Source organism: Microtus ochrogaster (genome assembly GCF_000317375.1).
Source record: "Microtus ochrogaster isolate Prairie Vole_2 chromosome 14 unlocalized genomic scaffold, MicOch1.0 chr14_random_1, whole genome shotgun sequence".
Classification (NCBI taxonomy): domain Eukaryota; kingdom Metazoa; phylum Chordata; class Mammalia; order Rodentia; family Cricetidae; genus Microtus; species Microtus ochrogaster.
The window spans coordinates 35,177,261-35,189,773 of record NW_004949096.1 but is presented as its reverse complement, the minus strand read 5'-3'; the positions used below and the strand labels follow the sequence as shown (position 1 = coordinate 35,189,773).

Sequence of the window (12,513 nt, the reverse complement as noted above, 5' to 3'; positions counted from 1 at the left end):
CTGGCCTCGAACTCACAGAGATCTGCCTGCCTCTGCCTCCCGAGTGCTGGGATTAAAGGCGTGTGCCACCACTGCCAGGCTATAATTTGGATGTTAATTAAAAAAATATTTTATCTTTTTATGTGTATGGATGCTTTGCCTGCATTTATGTCTGTTCACTATGTGTGTGTCTGGTGCTCACAGATGCCAGAAGAAGGAGTTAGATCCCCTGGAACTGGAGTTACAGGCAGTAGTGAGCTGCCATGTGAGTGCTGAGAATTTAACATGGATCCTCTGGAAGAGCAGCCAGTGCTCTTCACCACTGAACCATCTCTCCAGCACCTGAATGTTAATTTTTATCTGCGAATATGTTTTGGAATTACACTATGTAACATTTCACTTGATGAGACTTAAAATTTTGTTATCTGAAATGCAATAATTTAGTTCCATTAACAGAATTGCATGGAATGACAGGCACTGTCACTCTGCTGTCATGTATGCCAATAATTGTTCTGGAGAATCTTCATTAGGTTTCCTTGAAAGACAATACAGGACGTGCAAATTACACAGACATTAGAGCTCCTCCATCAACTGCTAGTGCGTACGCAGAGGCTTTACCGTTTCAGGTGTACCAAAAGCACAGGCGGCAATTTCCAGATCTCTATCTTCTTTAGAGAGTCCCGCCGAGCTCGGCAATGGCTGCAGTAGAATCTGTTGTTATCTGTGAGTTTTTCTTCTTTGGAAAATAATCTAAGGCAGTCCTAGTGGAAAAAAAACATCACACGTGAATACTCAGTGATTCCCTTCCTCATAGAGTGTCAGGAGACCCTCTGCAGTAAGAGTGCTGCAGACACAGGGACACCTCGATAAGGTGGAGCAAGTGTCTGTGATAAGGAGGGGTCAGCACAGCATACACAAGGACCTTTATCCTGGGTCTGGTAGATCATGGTGGACTTATTGGAGGAAGTGAAGATTGGAGGTATCAATACAAGCCATTCTATTAGTTACACTGCTGTCATGTAGAAACAATACGTCTGATCACCAGGTAAAGTACACAGAAAAAGTAGATCTAAGTTAATGTCAAATGCAACTTCCCAAGTTAGCTTTCAAAACTCCTGAAAAATACACACTTTTCCGGATAGGGGTTTGGCTGACTGATGAAGTACTCTCCAGCATGCACAAGGCTCTGCATTCAATACTGTCAACAAACTTCTGGCTGCACCTGGTGACCCGCTTATACCCCTTTTCCCCCCAGCACTGTAGAATCAAAGAAAGAATAGCTCAAGTTCAAGGCCAGTCCCATTTCAAAAAGTTAATGGCTATAGGCTGGAGAAATGGTTCAGCAGTTAAGAGAACTTGCTCTTGCCGAGGACCTGGGTTCAATTCCCAACACCCACATGGCAGTTCACACCCTCCTACTTCAGGGAATCTAATGTCCACTCTGGCCTCTGTGGGCATTGCATTTAGTTGGTGCACAGACATATACCAGCAAAAGACCCATCACATAAAATAGTAAGGTAATAATAAAAATTCCGAGGGCTAGGATGTAGCTCACCTATTTTCCTGTCAGGATGAGGCAAACTTCTATGCACACACAAGTAACATTTGTATCAACACATGCTCTCTTCATCTTACACTTACCTGTAATGTGCATTTACTTGTGGATGCTAGTGGCAATGACAAATACATGAAAGCCTCAAATGTCCGAGACTTTTTGTGGCAGGTGAGGCACTGCACTGTGGATTTGAACTGACCCTGAAAGAGTGCGACAATAATGGACTCATTGAGCTGCTTGTGTTTCTGCCAAGCGTGTTCTGCTGCTTTAAAGTCATCGAGGTGATCATTGTTCTCTTCCTTATGCCTCTTCCGATTGTCAGCCTAGGAACGAGAACAACTCATTTCTCTTAGTACCTAAGAGTTTGGTGTTGATGGTTTAGTATGAAACTCAAGAAATAACATTTTACACATTTAGCCACACTGAGAAGTTCTGGTCTCAGTAAGTACTACAAAACAATTAATTCTACCAACCAAACCCCACTTTCCTGAAAGGGTGTGCCTTGAACTTCTTGTCTGTTCTGTTTGGAGACAGGGTCTCACGATGCTGCTCTAGCTGTCCTAGAGTTCTGTTACGCAGACCAAACTGGCTTGAACTCAGAGATCTGCCTGCCTCTGCCTCCCAAGTATTAGGATGTGTTCCACCACACCTGGGCCTTTATTACAACTTCTGGATATATTTTTATTTGAAGTATGTAGGAGGTCTGAACTTCTACTTCTGTCAATGCTGAAGGCTGAGTTCTGCTCCAAGAGCAGATGCTATCTTGCAGGGTCAGTGGAGAATGAGCAACTGCCATGTGCCCAGCCATAAGTGGAACACACGCATCACCACGGAAGAGGTTCACGGAGGAACAGCAGAAGGAAGAGGAGAGAAGTGTTCATGACACTTAAACCAACAGCGGCTGTGACTGCACAGATCAGATCTGGACAAGAGTAGGCCAGTACCATGGAAGGGAAAGGTGCTCATGTGTCCCACGACTCCCCTAAGGATTTATAATGACTGACTGATGAAGGAGAGATATTTCCTTCAGTGACATACCACTGATAAGGTACACATGTTCTAGTAAACAAACCTCGCACAGTCTTTTGTACCACTAATGAAACTCACTAAGTTATAGGGGCAAAAAGGTATGAAGAGAGGAAGGCAATTAGCCAGAGTTGGAGGCAGGCAAGAGAGAGTAAGGGGGCACAGAAATGCTTGAAATATGTCCATGTATTTATACATAATATAAGCTGATAGCGTTTTAAGTCAATGCCATTTTTTAAGATTTCACTGTTACTATTGAGGGTGCATGTGTGTATGATATGTGTACAGGCACATGTGTCGAGGTGCATGAGGGGTCAGTTCTGTGAAGCTGGGTCTCTTTTGCCTCCTTTACTTTTGTTTGAGGAGCAAACTGAGGCCACCAGACTTGGCTTTGCCAGCACTCTTACACAAGGCTGAGCCATCTTGCTAGCCCCAAAGCATTGAACTGAAAGATGATGTTTCATGTAACTAGGCATTAGGGTTAAAATTTAACAGGTGCAATCTCACTGTTAGAGGCTCATGAATTTACCTACACCTGACCCCTTGAGACAATCTATGTAGCCCAGGCTGTCCCTGAAGTAACCATCTTCCTCCCTCAGTCTCCTGAGTGCTGGACTTAGGTGTGAGCATCACAATAGCTTGAATTTTTATACTCGTGTTAGTTGAGAACTATGACCTTAAAGGCTTTTCTGAAGAAACAGGTGACACTTGGTGCTAAGAGCAGCTGTGTCCAGATGGAGGCGGTCCTTATGTCAAGATACTGCTTAATGAAAGCTATTTACCCGCACCACTTGCTGACATAGAGCAATTCTTATTTTGGAAGGTAAGTCTTAGAACATCAGAGTATAACACACACAACACATAAATATGTACTAATATATAAAGAACAAAGATGTTCAGACTACAGTTAATAAAACCAGGACTTTGCTTTCATAAGCGTGAGGGTGACAAGAACACCTCCAACAGCTACTTTACCACCTGTAAATTGTTTAGTACTTCCTATTGGTACTTGAGTAAATGACCACACACTACTTTTCAAATCCAGATTGCACAATCCTAATCTAAGAATCCAAAACACATGGCATGCAGCCACAAGTAGAAAATTATACTCCATGAGAAAAAAAAGCATTAAAAAATAATTATTCAGTAAGTATTGTACACGCCTTTAATCCCAGCACTTGGGAGGCAGAGGCAGGCGGATCTCTGTGAGTTCGAGACCAGCCTGGTCTACAGAGTGAGTTCCAGGACAGGCTCCAAAGCCACAGAGAAACCCTGTCTCGAAAAACCAAAAAAAAAAAAAAAGTATTGTAAAAAATTTAGTTCAGGAAACACATATAGAAAATAAAAAGTTTTATGTTAAGACCAGGGTTCCAGTCCCAGCATGCCTCATTCTGTAAATGCAAACATTCAGCTTTTTCTGGGGAACTCAGCAGACATGCTCAGTATGGTCGCTGTCTAGGAAGGACCGCTGGTAAACGGGGATTTGAGCTGCTACGAGGAAGGAAGCAAGCGGAGCTGCAGACAGCCAATCCTTACCTTATTTAGATCCTCATGGAGGCCATCCATGAGGAACAGAAGCAGTTCCTGGGAATCTTGCTGGCTGGATCCCGCAAACTGGTCGTTAATCTTCCCGATGGTGACTTTGAAGTCTTTGGGACTGATGTATCTGTACTGTCCTGTCCACAGCGCTTTCATGATGATACCAAATTCTTCTGCCACTTCACCCTTGTGCCCCAGGAAATTTGACCTGTGCAAATAAAGTCACCAAAGATAAATAAAGGAAAAGGTTTTAAGTTATAGTGGGTTCTTGATATCAGCACAAAATTACACGCATAACACACAAAGGAATCACTCACCTGCAGGCCTGGATCAAACACGTCTGAACCTGACTTTGCTGTGGTCCTCCAAATCGTTTCCTTATCCTGGCTGCAAGCCCTGCTCCTCACACTCATCAACAGGCTGCAGTCAAAGATGGAAGCTGTAACCCTGACAGTGTCTGCCATCTTGTTCGTCCTTTATGACCAGACCTGAGATAACTATCCAGCATTCTTGCAGATAAAGAGAATTTTCTTTTACTAACTTAACTCCTCTGAAGCTGAGTGGCAAGTGCGACAGTCTGAGTACGTCCTTTCAAAATTTAGTATTGCACATAGACTGGAAAAGACCCTTGCGGGACTAGAGAGTGTTAAGAGGAATTGTTGCTCATGCAGAAAACCAGGTTTGATTCCTAGGAGCCAGACGGTGGCTCACAATTACCCATAACTCTAGTCCCAGGGGATCTGGCGTTCTCTTCTGGACTCCTCAGATACCTACACTTGCATGTGCACATACTCCTAAAGACACATGAAATAAATATACAGTTAAAAAGAAAAAAAAAATAGGGCTCTGAGAGGTGACAGGCAAGAACATGACGTAGTGATTGGGACTGGGTTTGCTAAAAAAGGGCATAATGAAGGGGCTTTCCCGGTGCCCTTCCATCTCCTACTACACTGGAACAGCACAATGCTCATCTTGGATTCTCTCTCTGGATCTATGAGTAAGTAAGCCCAGGAGGTAAAGGTTCCCACCATGTGAGCTGACATGACTTGACCCTGGAACCTACACTAGAGGGAATCGATTCCTGAAAGTTGTGCTCTGACCTCCACATGTGGGCCCTAGTTTGTGCATATTCATTCAGATACACAAATAAAATTTTAAATTTAAAATTCTTTTCTTAAAAAGAAAAAAGATTACCTAGTCTTGGGTTCTTTGTTATAGCAGTACAAAACAGAGTACGGCAGATAGAAATTACAGTTGGATTCCCTTTTCAACAGTGTACTGCAGCAGCGAAATGTTCCTTTACCTGTTGATATCATCCTGGTAGCAGTTCCGGTTGAAATAATCAGCCAAATGTGGAGCATTACACAGGCACTGCAGTATTGAGTTCATGTAACAAGTGTTTCCCAAATTACGAAGTCCAGTAAGTGCTGGTCCAGATCCTCCAAAAACAGGATTGAGGTTCCGAATCTGAGAAGCAGAAAGTCTTGAGATCTCAGCCTTAGGCCTAAGGAAGAAAGAACAAGATGCCTTATACAGAGCATCTCAGCTGGAGTCCACACTGAAGGTGGCAGCTTACAATCCACATGCTAACCTGCTGTGTTCTCTAAGACATTTAGCATGAGGCTAACTCTATGTTCCAGGATCCTCCCATGAAATACATGCCCACAACTTCTCTTGTGAGAGTTCCTGGATCTAGAGTGACTTGAGAGGTCCTCTAGCTAGTCCTGAGTTACTTTCCAATGGGGAAAAGCTCTTTCAGACTTCTCCAACTAGCCCTGAGAGGTTAGCATTATGAAATACTCTTAACTAGAACACGAGAGAATTAAATACAATAAAATCTTATGTACTTATAAATTATATATTAATTACAGAAGGACAAATATGTAGTATGTTTTCTCATTAAATAGTATATTTAAGTGGCAATAAAGGTAGTAGAAAGAAACCCACTAAACAAGAAAAAAGAAACTTTAAGAAAATGAGGTTGGGGAGAGCAAAAGAACATATGAGATACGAAAGGATTGCTGGAGGCAGAAGAAGCAGAGGAGACTGGGAGTTTGGGATGAGGAGGGTAGGAAGTATTTGAATTGTGTGCAAACCTTTTCTCAATATTGTATTTCATATCTGCACAGCATTTTCACTGTAGTAGATATGATACATTTAAGAACTAAAGAGGGGGCTGGAGAGATAGCGCAGTGTGATTATGAGCACTGCTGCTCTGCCAGTAGATCTGGGTTTGATTCTCAGCACCCACATGATGGATCACAATCACCTGTAACTCCTAGTTTGGGAGACCTGATGCCCTCTTCTGGTCTCCAAGGACATTGGGCATATACACGGTATACAGACATACATGTCACAAAACACCCCACACATAAAAATAAATATTTAAAAAAATAAGCAGATATTTACACTTGTCTAAATAAAATCATACATAAGATGAAAGTATATGCTAATCATAAAACAGTCCTCAAATGAGGCAGAGATCTTCTGGGTACCTAACTATGCCTCCAGCCACTAAGTCACACATGGACAGCTGTCTTAATTAAAAATTAAAGCCATTCTGGACCGAAAGAGGCATCTGCTGGACTGGAGATGCTCCCTGGGTCCTGTGCATGTGTGCAGAGCGCTGTAGTGAAGGGAACCTGACTAGTGGATGGTCCCTTGTCTGCCTGATCCCCACACTGTGTTCCCTACCCATGAGGGGAATATGGAAAAACAAACTATCCCAATTTTCCCTACATGATCTTTCTCTGTTCCTGTATTTTTTTTTAAAAAAATACATGAACTATATATAGATAGCTTCAACCATTGCCAAATTAATGAACTTTAATAACATTATGATGTAAAGATTTCTAACACATCTGAATTGTATTAATTCCAAAAGCTCTTTCAAATAGGTCTCTCTGGCAAAATGAAGTCTCAGAAAACTGATTAACTATTTCCTTGGGATGTGTCAGAAAAAAATAAATTGAAAATTCTTAGTAATTAACAAATAATATATAATACATGAAAAACCCCAAGTCACTTACTTATACATACACCAAACCAGTATCCAAGACCCCTAAAATAACAGTATGCAAGGCTAGTCCATGCCTGAGTGAAACGCTATGGTGTCTGCACTGACCTGTGCACACCTTCCTGTCTCCTTTAAACCACTTCTGATTGTTCATCACACCTGATACAATGTAAACAGCTGTTAAGCTGTGTTAAAAATGATAAACATCTATTTGTGTTCAGTTCTTCTATAGCCCCCACCCCCAATTATTTTTGATCCCTTATTGGTTAAGCCCTTAGATGTAGAAACTACTCAACATGTTCTTGCTTTTGTTGTTTGAGGCAGGGTCTCACATAGCCCAGGGTGGCCTCAAACTTGTTATATGGCTGAGGATGACCTTGAACTTCTACCCCTCCTGTCTCCACTTCCTGAGTGTTGTTCTTATAGATGTACCTCCCCATGGCTGGTTTGGGAACAAACCCAGGATTTGGGTATGTTAAGCAAGCATTCTGTACTGAGCAATACCCCAGCCCAAAAACCAAGGACATTGAGGGCCAGTTGCATTTTCACCATCCCCAAAGTGACGCGAGAAACACAAGTAAATGATGTGCTACTTTGAGAAACTTAAACTGGCTGGTCACCCTGTGGGCAGAGATGAGAACAGGAAAGGAAAAATGGGACAGAGGAAAGGAGGCATTATGGTGCCTGCATTTTTACAGTTAGAAGACTGAACTCTTCCATGACTGGTTGAGAGAAACGAAGGCTGGAAATTGAGTACTGTAACACTGCCCATTCTTGAGTGGTGAGACAGCACGGTGGTAAAGGCACTTGCTACCAAGCCTGATGACCTGAGTTCAATCCTCAGGATCCACATGGTAGATGAGAGAGCTGAAATCTCTCTCTTTCTCTCTCACACACACTTTTCTTTAGTAAAATTAAAAATTAATTGTGATCTATGAAAGATGAGAGGAGGCCTGGGGCATGATGCTGAGAAAGCACTGTAACAATGTATGTGACACTTTCATGTCTGCATCAATATAAAATTCATTCTTACGAATTAAGTTAGCATTGGGGGAAAGCTGAGGACATCTCATTGTTTCTTATTTTTTGTTCCATCATAACAACAGAACCCTGAGACTGTAACTCTTAGATGGAGATAGCATTGTCTAGTTCTAAAACTGGGAGAACTTACTTGTTTTCCCGGTTGACTGTTGGGGTCACAGCTGGCCTCCTCTTTTCCTCCTCCTGCAGGGCCTGAGTGATGTCCGGGGAGGAGTAGGAGCGCTTTAGTTTGGATGGCTCCCTGTCCCGCTCAGCTGGGGTCTGGGGCTTGACTTTGTGTGTAGGAGGGGTGGAAGGCGGAGCAGACGAAGGGGCCATTTCAGGTGGGTACATGTGAACCGTGTTGGTGGGTGAATGATAGTAACGGAAGGTTCCAGTGATTGGATCAAGAAACTTGGAAAAGAAAAATGAAAATAATAATAATTAAAAAAATCAGATAAGTACCGAAGTCATTAGAGCACCACCCCCACTGCAGCATTTACTTTTAGATTAAAATGTGTTTGTGCTAAGGATTAAAGCTGGGGCCTTTAATTTTCTAAGCACAAACTCGATCAATTACTTTAGTCCCTAAACTAATTTGAATAAGAATAACAATCACTTTGTAAACTTCCAAAGAAATTTAGGCTTGCTTTTATGGAATACTATATTTCAAAATTCTACTGTCAGGTGCTCGTATGTGACAGCCAGCACCTGAGGATGTGTATTAAGAGATGTCTGCTGCAAGGGGGAAGAGCTCATGTTCTCTATAACAAAGCAGAGTTGACAACTAGAGCATAGTACTTTTTAAAACAAAGTAACTTGTATTTCAGTTTAAACTCTGACTTTACCTTGGCCCAGCCGGAAGGCAGCCCTGGTACAATTCTCCCCATTTCTTCACTTCGTGCTCTTGTCAAAGGTTCTCGTTGAGCCTAGTTTGAAAAACAATAATCTGACTTTCCAATTAAAAGTTTCCATTCACGAACCTACACTGAAGAATAAAAAAAAAATCCCCAAAAACAAACAGTTTTGACTGCCTTTCATATTTTTAAAGGCAGAGTCAAGAAGAAGGCAGTTTTGTATTTCTCAAAGTCTACTATGCCAAGGGTTAGAGGAGTGTGAAATCAAAGGAAAACTGAAGTAACATTTCTAGTTTTCCAAAGGAAGCCGAGAGATCATCGGGAAGCAGTGACCGTGACTCCAGCTGCTGGCGAGGAGGAGAAGAGAACAGGTAATTAATCCACACTACACTGAGAGGCTGGAGAAGCCTCTTCAGGACACCAGTGCACTGAGAGCTGCGACTCTTCTGCCACACACCAACTCCGACAACTCCGACAGAGTTGTTACTTTGCAATGGTTGCACTGAGTGTGCACATGAGCCTGGTGGTGAGTGCATTACAGGGTGGGGAGGTGGCTCTCCGTGGTAGTGGGGAGAAAGAGCAGTGGAGCCAAATAAGGAAACCTACCAGATGATTACCTCACGGCCTATTCTAAACCATCTTCCCTCCTAACATAGCTTCTTTTATATCCATTTTACAAAAATAATGAAGCGTTATATATAAGTACATACAGGTCAATACACTGAAGTAACAACCTCCATATTGACTACTTCTAACTTTAGGAACATTTTTGTTTGTAAGACTTCCTTGAGTTCCTCATCTGAGCTGAGCGGTGGTGGTGCACGCCTTTAATACCAGCACTCGGTGGCAGAGGCAGCAGGATTTTTTTTTTTCTTTCTTTTTTTGAGACAGGTGGATTTCTGTGAGTTATGGTCTACAGAGAGTTCCAGGACACGCTCCAAAGCTACGACACCACTGCCCGGCTGACTACACATTCTAAGTAGACAAAAACTAAAACTTAACTTTTGGCACCTTCTCTGTCATGAGATTGTATTTCATCCTAGTACTTTTGATGGTTACACACCAACACAGAAACGAATATAGCTAAATCTAGCAGAAACTAAGTAGGTACGGCATTTTACCAACAAAAAAAATCCTATTGCCAACCAGTCACTTAATGTACATCACCTCAGGTCTCAAAAGAGTGCAGGGAAGCAAATACCAATGGCTCAGGACAATCTCTCACCCTCTAGAGCAGTATGCCTGCCCTGTCTGTGGAAGGCCACTGTACCCTATCGTAAACACATTTACCTTCAGTTTTACCTACCTTGCTTGCACTCAGGTCTCCTGACACGGATGCAGGGGACACATCTGGTGGCCTCTTCTGCACTTCAGATGTGGGACACCTTTTACCTTCCACAGACATCTTGGCATCAGAAGCCTCGTGTTCACTTTTACTTTGTCTTTTTGTCCCTGTGGCTTCCTGGCCCCTATCTGCTGAGGGCTCTTTTTCTTCCAGCTTGGTCTGTTTGCTGTCTTTCTTCTCCAGCTCATCCTTGGCTTTGGGTTGGGCCTCACTGATGTCATGTTCTTCCAAGTCCTGTGTCTTTCCAGCTTTGCGCTCTTGTTCCTCCCTCCTCAGCTTCTCTTTCTGCTCCTTCTGCTGCCTTTCCCAAAGTTCCCTCTCCTGCTTGTTTTTCTCCATGAGAAGGGCGGTTTCTTCATGAATACGGGCTTTTTCTTCATCTGTTAACATGGCAGTCGGAGGAGGAAATACTGGTTTGGTGGAACGATCAGGAAGAACTCTTCCACTCTGATCTGTATTCTCAGATTTTATTCTATGATCTTCAGGCAATTTCACTGCTGGTTTTTTCGTACGATCAACCTTAGAGAAACAAAAACAGAACAAAGCGTGCTTTTTGTGTCTTGGTTTTAAGGCAAGGTCTTGCACATAGGTCAAGTTGGCTTCAAACCCACAATTCTCCTACCTCAGCAAATATAATAGTGTTATTTCAGCTTTAGTTTGCAATGAGCATTCTGGCTCAGAAGAGTTACATATGTCTTAAAGCTCAACTATAGTACCTAGACCTGACAGAGGAGATTGACGCTCCATTCCTACACAGCCAACTACCCCTGCCCATCTCCACATAAGTAGCCAATAATACCTCACACACAACATGGCCAAAAATGAATGTATGATGCCCACAAACATGGAGCTTCCCTTCACTCTCCAAACAGCTGTAAAAGCAGTCAGCTAATAGTTTTAGGCCATGTTCTTCCCACAGTTTTCTGCTGCCTGGTGAAATTGTACACGGCTGTATAAGCATCTCTGTGACTACCCAGAAGCCTATACCAAGCTCATTCTCTCCCCAGAACTCCAGCACAGCCTCCCACTGCCTGCTGGCCTGTTTCCCTCCATTTCTAGTTACTTCCCTACACTGTGATGAGAGTGATCATTTCACAAATTATGTGTGCATATAGTGTGATACGTGGGCACATCGCATGTGCCCAGCTTACGTGTGACAGTTAAAGGACAATTCTGTGGAGTTGGCTCTTTCCTCCCACCTTTATGGAACCCTTTCCAGGGATCAAACTCAAGTTCAGGTTTATGTGGCCAGTGCCTTCACCTGCCCAGCCAGTCACCCGCCCAAGTAATCTTTTTCAAAGAAATCTGACTATGTTTGCTGTGGAACAGTGGTCTTGTACTTTGCAAGATTTGTCTCTTGTATTGGTTTAATAAAACACTGATTGGCCAGTAGCCAGGCAGAAAGTATAGGAGGGGTGACCAGAACAGTAGAATCCTGGGATGAGGAAAGGCTCAGGCTACTCCCGTGATCCAGATGCAGAGGAAGCAAGATGAGAATGCCTCCCTGATGAAAGGTATCAAGCCACGTGGCTAGCACAGACAAGAATTATGAGTTAAGATGTAAAAGTTAGTTAATAAGAAAACTGAACTAATAGGCCAACCAGTTTATACTTAATGTAGTCCTCTATGTGTTCCTTTGGGACTGAACGGCTGCAGGACAGGAGGGACAGAAGCCTCTGTCAACACACGTATCTCTTGTTTAATAAAACCCTACTTTACAGTGTTACTCATTGTACTTAGGCTGTAGTGTACACACATACACTCAAGCACAAAATGAATAAATAAAATAAACATTTTACCATGGCCTGTCTACTTTTCATTCTTTTTGTTTGTTTTGTTTTTGAGACAGGGTTTCTCTGTGCAAATGTCCTGGAATTCACTTTGTAGACCAGGCTGGCCTCAAACACACAACGATCTGCCTGCCAAGTGCTGGGAATAAATGTGTGCACCACCACTGCCTGGCCTACTTTCCATTCTTTAATATGAAAACATTTTGTTTAGTGTGTGTGTATGTGAGTGCAGAGTCAAGTGTGGTCAAGACAACTCTGAGAGGTTAGGTCTCCTATGTCATCCTGTAAGATCCAGAGGCTGAACTCACAGCACTAGGTCTCACTAGCCCTCTTTTTCATTTTCACCTTACTATTCTATTTTTTCAATGCTATTATTTTTTTTAATA

The 12,513-nt window shown here is 42.6% G+C and overlaps 1 protein-coding gene across 1 annotated transcript in view; it reads right to left on the bottom strand.

The window, feature by feature from the left end:
• The window catches only part of Usp8 (ubiquitin specific peptidase 8), a 49,497-nt gene that overhangs the window by 1,821 nt on the left and 35,163 nt on the right, over window positions 1-12,513 (bottom strand). The window contains exons 11-17 of the mRNA XM_005364419.3: window positions 10,299-10,856; window positions 8,984-9,064; window positions 8,287-8,549; window positions 5,403-5,603; window positions 4,097-4,307; window positions 1,621-1,857; window positions 598-740 (exon numbers count right to left, since the gene is read on the bottom strand). Coding sequence (XP_005364476.1) covers window positions 598-740; window positions 1,621-1,857; window positions 4,097-4,307; window positions 5,403-5,603; window positions 8,287-8,549; window positions 8,984-9,064; window positions 10,299-10,856 — 1,694 coding nt within the window. The remainder of the gene's footprint in view (window positions 1-597; window positions 741-1,620; window positions 1,858-4,096; window positions 4,308-5,402; window positions 5,604-8,286; window positions 8,550-8,983; window positions 9,065-10,298; window positions 10,857-12,513) is intronic.